The sequence below is a fragment of the Mustela nigripes genome, chromosome 1, assembly GCF_022355385.1.
Source record: "Mustela nigripes isolate SB6536 chromosome 1, MUSNIG.SB6536, whole genome shotgun sequence".
Classification (NCBI taxonomy): Eukaryota; Metazoa; Chordata; class Mammalia; order Carnivora; family Mustelidae; genus Mustela; species Mustela nigripes.
In genome coordinates, this window is record NC_081557.1 from 50,079,502 (window position 1) to 50,099,909 (window position 20,408).

The 20,408-nt window shown below is 41.4% G+C and overlaps 1 protein-coding gene across 2 annotated transcripts in view; it reads left to right on the top strand.

Annotated features, from left to right (window-relative positions):
* Positions 1-16,301, top strand: part of PPME1 (protein phosphatase methylesterase 1) — a 62,228-nt gene extending 45,927 nt beyond the window's left edge. For both annotated transcript variants that reach the window (XM_059410541.1, XM_059410551.1), the window contains 5 exons: positions 7,737-7,866; positions 8,945-8,989; positions 13,574-13,638; positions 14,255-14,322; positions 15,629-16,301. In XM_059410541.1, coding sequence (XP_059266524.1) covers positions 7,737-7,866; positions 8,945-8,989; positions 13,574-13,638; positions 14,255-14,322; positions 15,629-15,647 — 327 coding nt within the window. In that variant the 3' untranslated portion in view covers positions 15,648-16,301. The remainder of the gene's footprint in view (positions 1-7,736; positions 7,867-8,944; positions 8,990-13,573; positions 13,639-14,254; positions 14,323-15,628) is intronic.
* The last annotated feature ends 4,107 nt before the right edge of the window (positions 16,302-20,408 follow it).

Sequence of the window (20,408 nt, forward strand, 5' to 3'; positions counted from 1 at the left end):
GTGTGTGTGTAGCAAGTGTTGTGTGACTTCTTATTGAACACTTGATTTGAGGATAGTAGTGGGAAAGGATTTTTTTTTCTTGAAATGGTTAGTGAGCCTGAGGAGCAGACTTTTGGGGATGGATTATAAATACCTTACTAATGGCAAGTAATGGATTCAGTGTATACCCCAGAGTCCCTTATGTTTGGAGATGCTACTATTAGCAAGGAGGAGAGGACAATTGAGTCCTGAACAATATGGGGGGTAGGGTCACTGATCCCCCAACACCGTCAAAAATCCAACTATAACTTTTGGGGTGCCTGGGTGGCTCAGATAGGTAAACATCTGACTCTTGATTTCACCTCAGGTCACAATCTTAGGGTCATGAAATTGAGCCACTGGTGGGGCCTCACACTGGTCATGAGTCTGCCTAAAATGGTTTCTATCCTTCTCCTTCTGCCCCTCTATGCACACCCCCACCCCACACATGTGCTCTCTCTCTGTCAAGAAAAAAAACCAAACAACTATAACTTTTGGCTCCCTAAAAACATAATCACTAATAGCCTACTGTTGACCAGAAGCCTTGCCAGTAATATAAATAGTGATTAATATATAATTTGTTTATTTATATTTATTAAATACTGTACCCTTATAATAAAGTAGCTAGACAAAAAGAAATGTTCTTGAGAAAATCATGAAGAGGAGAAAATAAATTTGTAGTACTGTACTGTTTCCAAATCCACATATAAGTGGACCTGCACAGTCCAAACCTATATTGTTTAAGCATCAACTGTACATTTTTTAAAAGCAGATTTTTTCATTTAACGATGATCTTTTGTCATCCTTAAGATCAATAAATAATTGTTTGTACCTCTTTGGAATTTACAAAAATATAAACAGTGCATGATTAATTTATTGTTTGTACCTCTTTGGAATTTACAAAAATATAAACAGTGCATGATTAATTTCCTACACTCGGTGAGGTGAGATCTCTCCCATGATAACAGTGTAGAAACTGAGACACAGAGATAGAGAGAAGAGACGTTTCCAAAGTAATCAAGTAATTAATATTTAGTAGATCTGAGACTCTGATACAAACTGCTAATTACTTTTTGCCTTTTATGTGCTGGGAGCTATACTAAGTAAATCACATTTATCATCCCTAGTTCTCATTTTAACTGTATTGTAGGTATTATCACTGTTTTACAACTGAGGTACAGATTCTTGCCTATGAACACCTTATAAATGTTGGTGCTAAAACACATCCAGATCCTTTGGTTTTTAATTCCAGCTCATTTTTCCTTTGTAATTATTTTATACGCCCAGTTATATGGAGTTTAGTAAACTCCAGCAGTTTTGTTAGAAGGTCAGACTGAAACACATGAGGCAATAAGGCGTACAGCTAAAACAGTCTGCCCTTGAGGAAGGACATAAACCCCAAACAACACAAACTACTTCTTATAACTAGTAGATAAACAGATCCTGGAGATCTAATGCACAGCATAATAATTATAGGCAACAATACCGTATTATAAACTTCAATGTTGCTAAGAGACTAGGTCTTAATTATTCTAGTACAAAAGAATTTATAATTCTGTGGTATGATAGAGGTATTAGCAATCACTATGGTGTTGCATATCGCAGTATATAAATGTGTCAAGTCAACACATTGTACACCTTAAACCAACACAGTGTTATATGGTGATTATATCTCAGTAAAAAAAAATAACTAAAATGACAGAAAATATTAATAATATAAATTAAACTTAACAACTACAACAACAAGAACAGTCACAGCTTCTAAAGCATGGTAGCCAGGAGCCACGTAGAGCCCATTAGCCCTTAGGGGATTTCTGTGTTTTAACTAATATGAAAAGTGGTGTTTGAAATGATCCTGAGACATACACAAGAGTTCTGTTGCATCCATTTCGCCGTGTAAAAAAAGACAAGATAAAAAAAAAAAAAAAAAGATAAGATACACATTGGCAGTGAGGGGTGATGTCTAATACAATATGATTAAAATACAGAAAAGAAGAGGGAAACTTTAATCTTTGGTCCTTAAGGGAATAAACTTCAGTTGTCCAGGAGGTATTCCTTTATGCATAAATATCCTTTTTTAAAACTGCTTTATTGAAAGGTAACTCATCCAAAGTATACAATTCACTGGTTATTAGTAGATTCACAGACTTGTGTAACCATCATAACAATCTTATTTTAGAACATATACGTCGGGGCTCCTGGGTGTCTCAGTCGGTTAAGTGGCTGCTTTCAGCTCAGGTCATCATCCCAAGGTCCTGGGATTGAGCCCTGCATCGAGCTTCCTGCTTGGTGGAGAGAGCCTGCTTCTCCCTCTCGCTCTGCCTGCCCCTCTTCCTACTTGTGCCTTCTATCTCTCTGTCAAATAAATAAAACTTTAAAAAAAAAAAAAAAAAGGACATTTACATCACTTTTTTTTAAAAAATGCTGTACCTGGGGATGCCTGGGTGGCTCAGTTGGTTGGACAACTGCCTTCAGCTCAGGTCATGATCCTGGAGTCCCGGGATCGAGTCCCGCATTGGGCTCCCCGGTCCACAGGGAGTCTGCTACTCTCTCTGACCTTCTCCTCGCTCATGCTCTCTCTCACTGCCTCTCTCTCAAATAAATAAATAAAATCTTAAAAAAAAAAATGCTGTACCTGTTTGCAGTCACTCCCATTTCTCCCCAACGTCAGCCCTAGGCATCCACTAATCTTTCCGTCTCTGTAGAATTGCCTAATCTGGACATTTAATATAAATGAATATACAGTCCTGTGGCTGGTTTCTTTTACCTTACCATAATGTTTTCAAGGTTCATCCTTATTATACCATGTATCAGTGCTTTATTCCTATTTGTGGCTGAGTAATATTCCTTTGTATGGATAAACCACTTTTTTTTATCCATTAATCAGTCATTGGACATTTGGATTGTTTTCACTTTTTGTCTGTTATGAATATTGCTTGTCCAAACATTTGTGTACAAGTTTCTGTGTGGGCATAGGTTTTTATTTTTCTTGGGTATGCACCAACCAGTGGATTGCTGGATGCTATTTCTGTGTTTAATCATTTGAGAAATAGCCAGACTATTTTCCAAAGTGCCTGTAACATTTTATATTCCCACTACCAGTGTCTTGAGTGTTCCATTTTTCTGCAACTTTGTTAGCATTTGTAATATTGTCTCTCTTTTTTATTATATCCTAATGACTTGATTTGATTATATCCTAATGGGTATGAAGTGGTATCTCATTGTGGTTTTGATTTACATTTTCCTGATGACTGTTAACGTTGAACATCTTTTCATGGGCTTCTTGCCCATTTCTTCTCTGGAGAAATATATATTCAGATACTGTGCCCATTTTGCAAGAGGGTGTTTTGTCTTTTTATTTCTGAATTATAAGAATTCTTGTATATTCTAGATACAAGTCCCTCATTGCAAATATTTTCTAGTTTTAGCTCTTATATTTAGGTTTCTAGTTTTAGTTTCTAGTTTTAGCTCTTATATTTAGGTCTATGATCCATTTTGAGTTAATTTTTGTGTATAGTACGAGGGTAGGAGATGTAACTTCATTCTTTTGCATGTGGATGTCCAGCTGTCCCAAGACCATTTGTTGCTAAAACCCCACTTTCCCATTTAATTATCTTGTATTCCTTTTTGGAAATCAAATGACCATAAATGCCAGAGTTTATCTCTGGACTTTCAATTCTGTTTTGCCAAAATATGTCTTATCATTATGCAAGTGCCACTGTCTACATTATTGTTGCTTCATAGCAAGTTTTGAAATCAGGAAGTGTAAGTCCTCCAGCTTTGCTCTTCTTTTTCAAGATTATAGAAATCCTGTATTCTTAAGATTTTTATTTTGGCAGGCAGCTGGGTGGCTCAGTCGTTAAACATCTGCCTTCGGCTCAGGTCATGATACCAAGGTCCTGGGATTGGGCCCCACATCAGGCTTCCTGCTCAGCTGGAAGCCTGTTTCTCCCTCTCCTACTCCTCCGCTTCTGTTCCTCTCTCAATGTCTCTCTCTCTGTCAAATAAATAAAATCTTAAAAAAAAAAAGATTTTTATTTTGGTTTTTACTTTTATGTGCCAGACCATGTTCCTATTGTTTTACGTATGTGAATATCTTTAGTTCATCCTTACAATAATCCTTTGAGATTTTATGTTGTGCTCCTTATAACTAAGAAAACAGGCTTAAAGAAGTTAGGTAACTTTCCCAAGGGATCCACAGTTTATTAGCTGACGATGGAGCTGGAATTTGCATTAAATCAAGTCTGACTAACACAAAAACCTGTCTTTTTATTTTTTATCTTATTTCATTTTCCTATTAACATAGAATGTATGATTTGTTTCAGGGGTACAGGTCTGTGAATCATCAGTCTTACACAATTCACAGCACTCACCATAGCACAGACCCTCCCCAGTGTCCATTACCCAGCCACCCCATCCCTCCCACCCCCTCCACTCCAGCAACCCTCAGTTTGTTTCCTGAGACCGAGAGTTTCTTAAGGTTTGTCTCCCTCTCTGGACGAAACCTATCTTTTTAAATGTTTTTCAAGTGAGGTGTTGGGAATAGTGCAAAGCCTGTGGTTGATGCCCTTGTGTGGAGAACCATATCCTACCCACATGAACATCTCAGGATGATTGGTAGCTAGCTTTCTGCTTCTCCTATCCAACAGTTAGATCTCATTACCTTGATCTGTTGTTGTTGTTTAGTTTTCTTTTTTCAAGTTTTTATCTAAATTTCAGTTAACATACAGTGTAATACTAGTTCCAGGGGTAGAATTTAGTGATTTGTCACTTATAAACAATACCCCATGCTCATCACAGGTGTCCTCCTTAATCTCTTTCATCCATTTGACCCATCCCTCCAGCAACCCTGTTTGTTCTCTATAGTTAAGAGTATTTTATGGTTTGCCTCTCTTTCTTTCCCCCATATTCATCTGTTTTGTTTCTTACATTGTTCTGTTTTATTACCATTTGTCAGAGGAAGGGATCTAAACTAAATTAACTTCATGATCCAGCTCTCCAGAGAAAGGATATAGTATTATCACCGTAAATACAGGAGCAACTCTAATTCTATCTAGGCTTTTTTTTCTTCGTTTTTACATTTTTTAAGACATGAACTCCTCTTTTAAAATTTCTTTTTGTAATATTATTATCCTTGGAAGTTCCCTTACCTTAAATTAGTCATTTGCTTATGAAGTACAGTGTACATTTAGGAGGGTCTTCCTGTCTCTGATAGTGGAATCTACTAGAAGTGGCTTGTTAATTGTGTTGCACATGCATTGTTTATTGAGACTGGAAAGATGCAAGTTTCCTGAATATCCGTCCAGTGATCTTTTTCTTTCTTTTTCTTTTTTTTTTTATTTTGGTAAAAAACACATAACAAAATTTACCACCTTACTCATTTTTAAGTGTATAGTTAAGTATCGTTTGTATTGTGGTAAAACATCTCCAGAGCTTTTTCATTTCAATCTAAAACTCTGTACTCATTAAACAATTTCCCTTTCCTCCCATTCCTGCCATTTTACTTTCTATGAATTCCACTACATTAGATACCTCATAGAAGTAGAACCAGTGTTTGTCTTTTTGTGACTGGTTTATTTTAGTTAACACAATGTCTCAAGTTTCCTCTCTGTTGTAGCATGTGACAGGATTTCCTTCTTTAAGGCTAAATAATATGTATATAGCACATTTTGTTTATCCATTCATCCATCGATAGATACTGCTTACTTCTCTTGACTGTTGTGAATAATGATGCTCATGAACATGGGTCTGCAAATATCTCCTCCTCAAGACCCTGCTTTCACTTCTGGCTGTATACCCAGAAATAAGATTGCTGGATCATATGATAGTTTTACTTTTAATTTTTGAATAACTGCCATGCTGTCTTCATAGTGATTATATCATTGTGTAATCCCACCTACAGTGCCCCAAGTGTTCTAATTTCTCCACATCTTTGCCAATGCTTGTTATTTTGTCTTTTTTGAAAATAGCCATCCTAATGGGTATAAAGTGATATCTCATTGTGGTTTTGATTTGCATTTCCCTAATAGTGTTGTTGAGTTTCTTTTCATGTACTTATTGGCCATTTGTATATCCTCTTTGGAGAAATGTCTCCTCATGTCCATTGCCCATTTTTTAATCAGGTCGTTTCATTTTTTTGTTACTGAATAGTAGGAATTCTTTATATATTCTGAATATTAACCCCTTATCATAGATATGATTTGCAGATATTTTCTCCCATTCTGTACAACGTCTTGTCACTCTGTTGATTGTGTTCTTTGAGGCACAGAAGTTTTTATGTTTAGTGTAGTCCATTTATCTATTTTTGCTTTTGTTGCCTTTTCTTTTGGTGTCACAGCCAAAAAAATCATTGTCAAATTCAATGTCATGAAAAGCTATATGATGCTTTCCTCTGTTATCTTCTAGAAGTTTTACAGTTTTGGGTCTTAATATAATTAGGTCTTTAACCCGTTTGAGTTAAATTTGTGTATTGTCCAGCTTCATTCTTTGCATGTGGATATCCAGTTTTTCCAACACCATTTGCTGAAAAGACTGTTATTTCTCCATTGAGTCATCTTGGACCCTTGTTGTTTATTTCTGGGTTCTCTTGTGTATTCCATTGGTCTCTGTCTTTATAACAGTACCATACTGTTTTGATTACTGTAGCTTTATAATGTGTTTTGAAATTAGAAGCATGTGTCTTCCAATTTTATTCTTTTAAAAAAAATTGTTTTGCTATTTGGTGTCCCTTGAGATTCTATATGAATTTTTTATGAATTTTTCTATTTTGCAAGAATGTCATTTGGATTTTGATAAGGATTGTTATGATAAGGATCTGTAGATCACTTGGGCTAGTATGGACATCCATCCAGTGCTCTCTAACACAATATGTTGCTATCTCATGTTCACTTCCAGATTTTCATATTGTGGCTACTGCAGGATCCCAATTATTTATTTCAGTTATAATATTTAAAATTTTCAGTGATGCAGAAAACTATAGAGAATCATTTATTTGTTCATCTTGTATTTGATGAGTACATACTCTGTGCCTGTCTAGTATATATAGGGATTTAACAAATACATTTTGTAATATTTGTGCCAGATTTCCTTTTTCAGATTACTATTGCAGGAACATACCATTATCAGAACATAAGAAAAAATGCTCTGCCAACAAATCAACGTATTTTCAGTTTTCCCTTCCAGTTCTTTCCCTATGTGTACCACATTTATCCAGTAGTAATCCTTGCGTGGATGGCATGTTATACTCTTCTTTCTTTTAATATTATTCTTTCTTTTAATATTATATCATAAGTATGTATATTTTTTTATACTGTACTGTGCTTTTTGTAATTATCCTTTTGATGGATATATTCTTTTTGTCAAATGGATATAAGAGAAACTAAGTCTCTTACGATTTACTGGCTTTGTGATCTTAAGAAAGTTCAAAGTTCACTGAAATTAATAAGATTTACTGGCTTTGTGATCTTAAGAAAGTTCAAAGTTCACTGAAATTAATAGAAGTAAAAAGTAAACTTCTAGTTATTTAAACATGGAAATTACAACAATAACCTGTATCACAAAGCTGTTTCAATGATTAAGTGAATATGAAAATGTCTAGGACCTAGTAGCACCTTAGTAAGTGCTAGTTTCCTTCCCTTTCCTTTTCCTAGGGACCTAGTTTTTGTCCTATTCCTCCAAGGGTTGCCCTCAGAGACTCAGAACTTGCTCTTTTCCTCCAGACCAAGAAAGACCATCCATATACTTGGAGGATTGAACTGGCAAAAACAGAAAAATACTGGGATGGCTGGTTCCGAGGCTTATCCAATCTCTTCCTTAGTTGTCCTATTCCTAAATTGCTGCTCTTGGCTGGTAAGTGTGCATGTGTGTGTATTAGCCAGGCTGCCATAACAAAATATTATAAATTGGGTGCTTAAACAACAAATTCATTTTCTCACAGTTCTGGAGGCTAGACGTCTGAGAGCAGGGTATCGGCACAGTCAAGTTCTGGTGGGAGCTTTCTTACTGGCTTGCAGACAACTGCCCTCTCACTGTGTCCTTACGTGGCAGCAGAGAGAGTGAAAGCAAACTCTCTGGTGTTTATTCTTAAAAGGACACTAATCCTGTCATATGAAGACCCTACACATATGACCCCATTTAATCTTAATTATTTCCATATCTGCAAATGTGGTCACATTGTGGAATAGGCCTTCAGCATATGAATGACGGGAAGGATATAGTTCAGTCCATAGCAGTGTAGGTATATTATCTTCTGAGTAGGTCCTTGTTAAAACTACTCACCACATGGGGCGCCTGGGTGGCTCAGTCAGTTAAGCGTCTGCCCTTAGCTCCAATCATGATATCGGGGAGTCCTGGGATTAAACACCATAGGGAGTCTGCTTCTTCCTCTGCCTCTGCCCGTCCTCCTCCCCTATGGTCACTTGCTCACTCTCTCTCAAATAAATAAATAAAATCTGAAAAACAAAAAACAAAAAACAAAACTACTCATACATGGGTAGTAGCTTCCAAATAAAGTACCATGCTCACTCATTTGTATTCCTCTCCTCTCCACACCAAATCCCTAAACTTAACTAAGCAAAAGCATCCATCTGGAGTAACTTAATTCTGGCCTGCCATCAATCCCTGGTTAAGTTCAAGTTCTCCAGAGTGGTGTAAAGATATTCCGAGTATAATGGAAATTTTAAAAAGTAAAACCTTATTTTCATTAATCAGTTTAAGTGACCAAAAAGATTGCAGGGGACTCTCATTCTGGAAAGTTTCATGTGGTGACTATATACCCTTAAGGAGTTAGGATTGGGATTAATGTGAATTGAGAGTGTCATCATGTTTACAACTTTGTAACAATTGTTACTTCATACTTGAACAGCAAAACCTGTTTCCTACAAACTTTTCTAGTAAACTACTTCTGGATTCTCCTGTTTTGTTCTAGGTGTTGATAGATTGGATAAGGATCTGACTATTGGCCAAATGCAAGGTAAGTAATCAAGAAATTATGTCCAGGGATGCCTGGGTGACTCAGTCAATTAAGCGTCCCACTTGTGATTTCAGTTCAGTTCGTGATCTCAGGGTCGTGAGGTTGAGCTCCATGTTGGGTTCCATGCTTAGTGGGGAATCAGCTTGGGCTCTCTGTCTCTCACTCTGCTCTTCCTCCCACTCATGCTTATGTGTGCACATGCACACTCTCTCTGTCTCTCTAGTAAGTAAATAAATCTTAAAAAAAGAAAGAAAGAAAGAAAAGAAATTACGTTCCTAGGTCCTTCTCTGAGGACAGAGTCATGTGGAAATTAATGTTCTGAGATGGTGAAGTGCAATGGAAAGAGCATGAGCTTTAGAGTTAACCCCATACTTGATGACATCAATATCCAGTCCTGACCCAAATATTTCCATTTTCTGAGCTTCAGTTTTTTTCCTCCATCTAAAAATGGGACTTAACTCCCATCTACATCTCAGGGTTGTAAGGACTAAAATGAGGCTCTGTCTTGGCAGAGTTCATTATAAACCATAAAGTACCCTATAAATATAAATTATTGTGTAGGAGATATTCTGAATACTGATCAGTATTTTTATCATTGTTGGAATTCTTAGGAAGGAGAAATGTCCAGGATGATTGGAATGCAAAAAGATGTAAACTATGTTTAGAAGACAGCATGGTGAGGTGGCAAAAGCAAAGACTCTGAGGTTGGGAGTAGTACTTCTTTCTTACTTATTTTATGACCCCAGGCAAGTTATTTGACCTGCCTTAGCTTTAGTTTTCTCAGTCTATAAAAGGAGAAAGTTGATGGCAACTTCACAGGGATCATGAATTATAATGAGTAGAAAAGTAACATATTGTGCACAGATCCAGGTGTGTTGTCCGGATGGAAGTGGAGGCTGTGGGACCAATTTTGTGGAGGCTCTTGCTTTGGTATGGATGAAAGGTGTGGTAAAGATGAAATCAATAGGCATTGGTATCTTTTAGGTTATGGGAAGAAGAAGTGCTAACTCCCAAGTCAAGGTTTCAGGCTTAAACAGATTCTGTTCTTGACCTCCCTTTTTTTCCCCTGCTTACTCTCTCTGGGCAATCTCATGGCTTTTATTTATACCCTTATAATTCCCAAAGCTAAATGTCCAACTCATACCTCTCTCCTGAGCTCCAGACCTGGCCCATATGTAAAACCTACTGGACATATCTACTTGGGTGTTTATGGTCTCAAACTGTTCTTTGAGCTGTCCTCAGGCTCCCCACAGAAAAGGGGGGGCTATATTTCTAAACAACAGTTGTTCAAAGGCTCCTGAATGATTTATTACATTCTGGACCCAGGCACTCCTACCCTATTCCTCCAACTACATAGTATCTGAAGCCTGGAGGAAGATTATGAACTGGGGCAGTGAGAGTTTTATGGCACTTATGTTGGTAATTCTGAGTTTAGACATCTTTCCTTACATTCAGTTCAAGCAAACCTTTCCTAAGCAGTTTTTCTATATAAGATCTATGCTTGATGCTAGACAGGCAGAATAGATATGGCCCCTGAGACTATCTGAAAGCAGTTGAGCTGGACTGGAATAGCATTTGAAACCATTGTTGGTCACCAGCCTTGGAATCAAACAGTCCTGGCTTTGAGTCACAGTTACTAGAATTGTGGCCTGAGTGAACTTCTTTAATCCTGAGTTTCTTCATCTGTAAAAGAGAAATAATGCTGTATCTGAATACATTTGCATGGTGTTTAAATGCGAAAATACATGTGAAGTAAGAGTCTGACAAATGATGGCTTCATTATATCCAGGAAGTACTCATGATTCCTCATGAGATGCCCTGCCATTTCCCCAGTAAGGTTTATGCCAAGACTACCTTTTCTTCCAGAGCATCCCATGAATATAGAAAGTAAATGGCTGGAATGAGGGACATCCCATAAGACAAAGGGAAATGGCCAAATTGTCATAGATTCCAAACCACAGTCTTTCCAACACTGTTTAAACCTGCTGAATTAGTTAATGGATTCCTAGAAACCTAGCACTCATTCATGATGCAACTTGGGTAAATAATTTAGGCTGTCTGAACCTAATGTTCTGTAGGATGAGAGGGAAGGGTTTGGAAATATGCCCACTTCATAGAATAATTGTGAGGATTACCCATAGTCATTATTTTATGTGTACAAGGCACGTTATTAGTGTTAGTGTGTGTGCATTCTCTCTGATTCTTTATATCCACTCTTCCAAAGAGAAACAAAAAATTCATCCCTAGACATCAAGCCCAGGGTGGTTGGAATTGTAAGTGTTATCAGGTCATTCACTCAATTATCCATTTAAGACTTAACTAACACTTGGGGCGCCTGGGTGGCTCAGTGGGTTAAAGCCTCTGCCTTCGGCTCAGGTCGTGGTCCCAGGGTCCTGGGATCGAGCCCCACATCGGGCTCTCTGCTCTGCAGGGAGCCTGCTTCCTCTTCTCTCTCTGCCTGCCTGCCTCTCTGCCTACCTGTGATCTCTGTGTGTCAAATAAATAAATAAAATCTTTAAAAAAAAAAAAAAAAAAAGACTTACTAACACTTACTCAGTGTCTAGTCCTGTGCTGGTCCCTGTTGATATTAGGCTCTGTTCTTACAGAAGTGTTGTCATGCTCCTGGGAAGGCAAGCACCAGTGGCATAAAATACAAGCTTACAAAACAAGCAGGGCACAAGCTGCTCTGTGTTTCAATCCAAATATATTAGCCGTAGTACATTAAGAGATAAAAGAGAGGGCACCTATGTGGTTCAGTTGGTTAAGCCACTGCCTTTGGCTCAGGTCATGATCCTGGAGTCCTGGGATCAAGTCCCACATCGGGCTCCCAACTCTGCGGAGAGTCTACTTCTCCCTCTGATCTTCTTTCCTCTCATGCTCTCTCTCACTCTCTTGCTCAAATAAATAAAACCTTTTAAAAAAGAGAGAGAGGGATCAGAGAAGAGACTAGGATGGAATAGGCCGGAGCCCCCGGGGCACACTACTGCAAGAGGAAGGGCATGAGCTGGGCCTCACTGAATAGAATAGTCGTAGTTCCTCTACTAATTAAATAAGCAGGGGGATGCCTGGGTGGTTCAGTGGTTTAAACCGCTGCTTTCAGCTCAGGTCATGATCCCAGGGTCCTGGGATCCAGTCCTGCATTGGGCTCCTTGCTTGGCAGGGAGCCTGCTTCTCTCTTTGCCTCTACCTGCCACTCTGCCTGCTTGTGTGCTAGCTCGCTCTCTCTCTCTCTCTCTGAGACAAATAAATAAACACTTTAAAAAAATAAATAAATAAGCAGCCTTGGGCAAATTACTTCACTAACCATGATATTAATCTCATCATCTCAGAAAAGAAATTCAGTATTTATCCTGTTCAATTTTATGGGGTAGATTTGAGAATCAACTTAAAAAATGGATAGAAGAGTATTTTGAGAAAATCTTAAAGCACTGTGTAACTGGGTTAGGAATCCTGGAACGTGATGACCCAAAGGACTTCCAGAGCATTCTGCCTTGTTTTGTAAATGGAGCCTTTCAGGCTCTGAGAGTCTGCTCTTAGGGGAAGCTGTGGGTCCCATTTCCTTTAGTCTGCTGCTTAGAGATCTGTCATCTCTTTTTACTCTCAATAGCTATCACATTCATGGTGAGCCACAGTGTTCTACAAGGCAGTGGGAGAAAGTGGTTAGTACTGTCTGGCATTTGGTTGAGCACTTAAATGGTAACTTACTATTGTAATAATAAATTTCAAAATCCTTAACGTAGCTTACAAAACCCTTGATGGCCCCTGCTTTCCTCTCCAGCCTCATTGTTAACTCTCAAGAGTTCTGTGCCAGACTTTTTATTTCCAGGAACAAAAATCATTTCATCCTCCTTTCCTTTGTGTAGACTATTTTTTTTTTCTGTGTGGGAAGCTTTCCTGTGTCTTTATTTGATTGCAAAGCCTTCTTTCCTATGTTATTCCAGTTCCATGTGCTCAGTTTTATCATAAGAACTACATGCTTCATTAAAATGTTGTCTTTTGGGATGTCTGGATGGCTCGGTTGTTAAGTGTCTGCCTTCAGCTCAGGTCAAGATCCCAGGGTCCTGGGATCGAGCCCTGCATCAGGCTCCCTGCCTGGTGGGAAGGCTGCTTCTCCCTCTCCCACTTCCCCACTTGTGTTCCCTCTCTTGCTATGTCTCTCTGTCAAATAAATAAATAAAATCTTTTAAAAAATAAATAATAAAATTTTAAAAATAAAATAAAATAATAAAAAATCTTTAAAAATAATAAAAATTTAAAAAATAAAAATAATAAATAAAATGTTGTCTTTTGTGTTCCCCTTCTAGACTATAAATCCCCTGAAAACGGGAACCTTCCTGTGGCTGGCTCAAAGTAAATGCATGCTAAATAGTTGCCAAAGTTAAAAATGAAGGGAAAGTCATTTGCACAAGGTTGTAACTGCAAACATTACCATCTCCCTCAAACCTTGGTAACAGGGTTCAGACTATTAAGGACGGGAGTATATAGGAAGGTACTAGACTCCTGAAGTGGCCTCTGAGACCACAGAGGTGGTAAGGAGAGGGCCGTTTTAGTCCCTGAGGTCACCTAGATTTGTTTCCTTTCCAGGAAAGTTCCAGATGCAGGTCCTACCCCAGTGTGGCCATGCTGTCCATGAGGATGCCCCAGACAAGGTGAGTCTGGTGCTCTGTGACTATAAAGGGACAGCTGTGAGAGTCACCTTTTGTCTCACAGAAAATAGTACAAGCCTCTGAGTCAGGCTGAGTTGCCTGTAGCAGCTACTGTGGCGCCTATTCAGATATAACTCCACCATCTCCCCAGACCTCTTCCTGGCAGCTGCTATGGTCTTGGGTTTCTTTGTATGGACTGAGGAACCACTGGCATCCCATAGTTTCACCCCAGGGTGCTCTGGTTAAGATCTGAAGCTCTACCCCTCTCCTTAGCCCAAAAGCCATGTGGAAGAAGGAAAAATTGGGATAGAAACTGCTCCTGAAACTACGGTCACAGTTGGAAGTTAATATGCACTCCTATAGAATAAGATGCTTTGTAAGTGTCAGGGGATAAATAAGCCCTCACAGCATTCCTCTTGACTTCTCTGGAGCTGTATTTGGCAAGGATGGTGGGGGAGTCTTCTAGCCCTGCCAGGACTCAGGTCTTTCAGCTTCTCAGACCTCTAAGATCCATGAGTCCACTATACAGCCTAACCTTCCAGTAGAAGCCCGCAGGACCTCCAAAGCTGATCCCCATTGCTAAACATCATATAGCCTGGAATCTCTCTCCCTTTTCCAGGTAGCCGAAGCTGTTGCCACTTTCCTGATCCGGCACAGGTTTGCAGAGCCCATCGGTGGATTCCAATGGTAAGGAAGTAACAGAGGTTTAAGGAGCCCAGCAGTGCTGACCAACTCCAACAAAAAGATATTTGCAGCATTGTAAATATCTCTTCCTTACCCCTGCCTGGTTTGGGTCACCATGCCTTTCTTCTTCCTCCTCAACACAGAGCCCAGCACATGTGTTTCTATAAACCCATGGTTGGTTGTTTCTGTGTACTTTGGTCCAATGGGTTGTTGCTGAACTGAGATTAAATTGTGCCTAGTCCCCACTCCACCCCACTTCTTAAAGAAGTCCTCCCACTTCCTGAGGTGCCTCCTTCTCTGAGGAGGCTAGGATGGGACTCAATCTTCTTCCAGACTCTTAGGGTTCTGCCTTCTCCTCTGGGGCCGAGGAAGGCTGGGCAGGCCATGGATACTGTGTAGAGATCCAGAACAGGGTTTTCAACCTTAGCACTGTTGACATTTGGGGGCCTGTCCTGTGTATTGTAGGTTGTTTGACAGCGTCCCTAGCCTCTATGCACTAGAAACCAGTAGCACTCCCACATACACACACACAAGTTGTGATAAGAATATCTTCAGATGTTACCAAATGCTTAAAGGGAGACAAAATCACTCACAGTTGAGAAACACTAGTGTGAAGGAAAAATACCTCTCATCCTAGAAAGCTCTTCTGAGTAGGGAGACACAGACTCTTGGTTGAGGAGGAGGAAGAGACAAGATTACCCAAACCACACTGTCCTGGCCCCATTTTAGGGAACTTATGGTCTGTGCCACAGTATGCCTGACCCCAGAGCGCCCATGAGCCTACTGAGTCATAAACCTGCTAGGGGGATAGTTCTCCTGTCTGATTTTGGTGAGAGTCCAGGGGAACTGGTTCCCTACCCTCAGGAATTCAAAGAAGAAATGTTGGAGAAAAGAAATTGCTCCTGCGTTAGAGGACTCTGAATGCCAGGACCTGGGAGGTGAAGGTGGCAGGGCAGAATAGGCATTGGCAATGATGACAGGAGCCTGGTACAGTGAGCCACACAAGTGATTCCCTCATGCCAAACCACCCCTCAAGCAACTAATTATTGATGGACCCCAGAAAACAAAAGGAAAGACTGAAGTTTTTCTTGTTAGTAGTGTTTGAAGCCCCTGGACCATTTGGTCACATCACCAGCTCACAGAGAACAGAGCCCGTGTCTAGACCTGGATGGGGCTATGGAGAGGTTGGACAGATCTGCAAGGGCCTTGGTGGTCATGAGGGTCCTGGGCTTCCTGGAGGAGAAGGGGTGAGGAGGGGAAAGCTAGTAATGGTCACATTTGTTTTCCCATCTCTTCCCACTCTTCACAGTGTGTTTCCTGGCTGTTAGTAACCTGCTGTCCGTCCCTCCCCAACATTGAGCTCTGTTGTAAATACATCGCACCAGAGGCCACTGTGATGCCGCTGTCTCCTCCTCACCATCCTGCCCGACCATGTGACACCGGCTCCCTATCGACGGGCTTCCCCAGATGTACAAACCCTTTTGTGTATTCCTGCCGAAAGCATTGTTATCCAGGGCCTTTGACCAACCTCGACCTCCTTAGTCCAAGGCTCCCCAACTCCCATCCCTTCCCTGTTCAGGGGTAGCCCCTACCTATTCTCCCTGCCTTGCCTAGGGTGAAGCCTCCATCAGAACTGCCACCCTGGGCCCCTATTCCTGGTATTAGGCAGTGCACCTGGGTCCAAATGTCTCTCCAGGCTCAGGGACCTCCATTCCTTGAGATTGTTCTTGGCGTGGTCCTGCCCTACCTCATGGGATGGACCATGCACAGGGTGGTCCTTTTTTTCCCCCTTTCAAATAAAATGCCAGTCAGGTACCTTTTTATCCCAGTCTTACTCTTCCAGGCTTGGAAGACCCAGAGAGGCCAGGATGCCATCCTTAGGAATAGGGAGGGGTGGTGGATAGCATCACAAGAAACCAGCCTGAAAATCAGGTCCAGTCAGTCCAAGCACATGGCCTCCCATCTGCGGAGAGCCCACTGTCCCTCTCCCACATGTCTGGGCACCTGCCCTGGGCTGAGGCCAGGCTGCTCCAGGGGCCTCTTGAGCCCTCACCTGCCACAGAGCAACCCAGGTTTAATACAGCCCTTGCACAAAGCCATAGGCTAAAGCCTGTGGAGTTGTTTTTAAGAATCAAATTTAACCATTTCCATAATTGGTCCCTGGAGGTGTGCAGAGTGCCCACTTGCCTCTTCTAGACCCACAGCTTATCTTCACCATTTGTGGTTTCCATGTCACTCTTCAGAGAAACAGTACAGCATCCTCAATCTGTGCCCTCTTCCAGCTGCCTCATCACAGCCGTGCGGCCTCCCCCTGCTGCCCAGGCACGCCATTTCCAAGGGCAGGAAGGGGCAGTCTCCTGCAGCCCATCTTTTCTGTGACTGTCTTAGGTGATGCGTAGCCCCTCCACCTTTCCACCCAACAACTTCCTATCCCTGTCCTGCTGCACGGTCCAGAGTCTGGGACCTACTTTGTTTCTTTGTTATTTATGACCTTGTTTAAAAAGAATAAATATCTCCCAACCTTTATTGATCTTGTCTTTCTCCGTGGAGTTGTCCTTATTTTTACTGATCTGGGAACAGTGGACAGTTTCTTGGATTTAGTCACCATAGGTGTCCAGAAACCCCTTTCCTGAGCCCATCAGCATCTTGGGCTCTGCCTGCTCCTCACATCCAGAATGGCCAGTGGAATGGGCAGTCAGCCTCTGCTACAGCCAGGGAGACCTGGATTCCCATCCCATTCTTCCAGTGATGTGCTCTGTTGACTTTGGCCCAGAACAGGACAGTCTATGCACTGTTTATGTGAGGTCCGACACTCACGGCTTCACATCTGCCAACACCCCAACTTTGCCCACAATCCAGATCATCTCCTGAGCTCTAGATGCTTAAGTCCATCTACCTCCTATCTCTCCCAGATGACCAAAAGCCACTCATACTGGCCACTCCCAAAACTAAACTCACCTTCTCCTTAAAACTTGTTCTTCCTCCCATGTTTCCTTGCTCAGCAGGTGGTTAGGTACCATCTCTCTATTGTCCAAACCAGACAAGCTGAGCTCTCTAGATGGCGCCCTCTCTCACACCTGTATCCAGCTTACCGCCAAACCCCTACCATGCTCTTTTTTAGGTCCCATTTCTCATCCCACAGCCCCTGCCATAGCTTAGGAAGTTTAGGCCTCATCTGCCAGCTAGATCACTCAGTACCCCTGCTGGTTTCCTGCCCTAGCCCCTCACTTGGTTATGCTCTACACATTGTTGAAGTCTTCTTTCTTTTAGGCTGTGGAGCCAGGCTGCCTAAATGGAACCCAAGGTTATCTCATACATAACCCTTACAGGCTGTATGAGATAGCCATGTACTTTCTCTTTGTGCTGCAGTTTCCTCTGAAAAATGATCAACAGTTCCTCTTTCACCCCATCTTGAGGACTATGTAAGTTAATAGAGATTAACTGGCTTTCTCAGTAACCAGCATAGGATAAAGCACTTAATAAATAGCTCATGTCATGTCACTGCTGTATTGTACTTAAGACCTTTACTCAGAGTGGTCTGCAGACCAGTAGCATCAGTATCATCTGGAAGCTTGTTGAGGATTTTGTCTCCACCCCAGACCTATTGAGTCAGAACTGGTCTGCATTCTGACAAGCACGTTAATTCTGAGTTCTGGATTAGATGTTCCCTAAGTATTTCAGGGTAAAGCGTGATCTCCCTAGCAGAGAAGTGCCTCTCGTGTGATGTGATTTCTCCCACCAAGTTCTTGGGGTTGGGGCAGTGGGGGGCGGAGGGGCGGTGGTCCCTTTACTGGGCTGTGTGCTCTGTGTCCACAGAAGGGCAGCATAATCACACGCATGGTTTTCAGAAACTCCTCAGCACTTCTGTTCACCAGGCCAGTCATAGTAGTCATCAAATTTTGAGTGCCATCTAATTTACTTTATACTCATCTCATTGAATCCTCACAGCATCTCTATGAGGTAAGTGATGTTCCTTCTACAAGTAGGCAGGCAGGTCCAAATTCATATAGCCCAGAAGTGGTGGTGTCAGAATTAAAAACTAGGTTGTTTCCTCTCCACACTGCCTCCTGGACAATAGAGGGGACCCTGAGCAGAGGTCATTTTGGTCTAGATACTGTTCTTAAAATAGCAAGATGACCAGAGACTTGAGGCTTCTTCAGACTTGATGGATGCAGACTGAGAATGAGTATGTTGAGTTTTGGGTTAGGTTCTGTGCTCGTCATTTACCTCCTTTAGCTTTGTATTTTTGCCAAGTATAGGCATTATTATTCCAACTTTAAAGGTAAGGAAACTGAAGCTCAGAGATGTGAAATGACAAGCCCACAGCCATGGTGAGGAAGTGGCAGCACCTTTGTCTACTGAGTGTTCCATTGTACCCCAGCAGGTGAAGCAGGAGAGCTAGGTTCTTGTCTCAGCCAGTCGCAGAATGAATTTGCAGACAAAGAAGAGTGAGTAATGCAATAGAGCTTCTATTAAGCAAGGGTACAGGAAAGAAGCTCTCCAGAGTGAGTTGGATCTTTTATTGAAGGCTAACTTAAATCCTTTTAACATTTCTATTGATAGCACTTTAATGGCTTACTTTCTTTTTCAGTGTGCAATAATTCTTTGTTGATCATAAGTAGCTATTATAACAAAACCCCCACCTCTGGGGCGCCTGGGTGGCTCAGTGGGTTAAAGCCTATGCCTTCGGCTCATGTCATGATCCCAGAGTCCTGGGATCAAGCCCCGCATCAGGCTCTCTGCTCTGCAGGCAGCCTGCTTCCCCCTCTCTCTCTGCCTGCCTCTCTGCCTACTTATGATCTCTGTCTGTCAAATAAATAAAATTTAAAACAAAACAAAACAAAAACATCTCTGACACTTAAGGCAGGGTGGTCTTGTTCCCTGATCTCTAGTTTCCCTACACTTATGTACTTTTGTGATTTTTGTAAGCATGATCCCATAGCCCCTACCTGTTTCTCCCTACCTAGCCCTGCCTGCCCTTTTTCACAGAGCATATCTTCAGTGAGCACCTACTGTGTGCTGTCCATCACATCCTTGAGAAGCCTACAGATCAGCACTGTAAACTCCGCAAGGGAATAGAGGAGATCCCAGACCCTTAAATGAGGGATTTGCTATAGAGCCAGAAGGAGTATGTTTGGGTTAAACCAAAGGCCATTCTGTCACACATGAGCACTAAAGAATGTCCAAGGAGAAGATCCTGAAAAAAGAAAGTGGGCTGATTTTGGGATAGCCATAGATCTGTTGGTGGGGGGAGAATCTCAAGATTGAGAGTACTCAAAAGCATGAAAGGAGCTGTGTATGAATGACTTCTTGGTCTTACCTTCTTCTAAACCTGCTTTTAGAGCATTTATTTGCTCGTTAAGCAAACCTGAGCACCTATTCTGTACTAGTCTGGACTTTGGAGACAGAGATAAATAATGAGGCCCTTCAAATGGGCTTGTAGTCTAGACAGACTGTTATAGAAACAGTGACCACTTTGTGTTAAGAGGAAGGGGACAACTAAACCTCTTTGAAAACAAGTTGGGGAAGGCTACATAAAAGAGGTATCATTTGAAATGAGCTTTGAAGCATCATCATAAGCTGGAGGTAGAGAAGGAAGGGAAGGAAAATACATTGCAGGTAGAGGGGACAGCATAAATAAGTTCAGCATACTTGAAAGTCAGTCTGAGAATTGGTAGATTAGTTTGATGAGTAAGGCTGGAGTAGAGGCTGACAGGAGAGTCCGCAGGAGGCAGGACATAAAGGCCTTGAGTGGCAAGAATGGGGAGTTCTCAGGAGCACTTGGGTTCTTCCATAGGTTAAGCATCTGCATTTGGCTCAGGTCATGATCCCAGGGCCCTTGGATGGAGCCCACCCAGCCTGAGGCCTCCTGCTCAGTGGGGTGTCTGGTAGACTCCCGGCTCGGTGGGATGTCTGCTTCTCCCTCTGTCCCTCTCCCCTGCTTATGTGTGTGCATACGTGCCTGTATGCACTTGCTCTCACTCTCAAAATCTTTAAAAAAAAAAAAAGAATGGGAGTTGTCAGAAGTTAAGGAACTCCAGTATCCTGCGCAGATGGATTGGTAGGCACCAGACTCCAGGCAGGAAGAC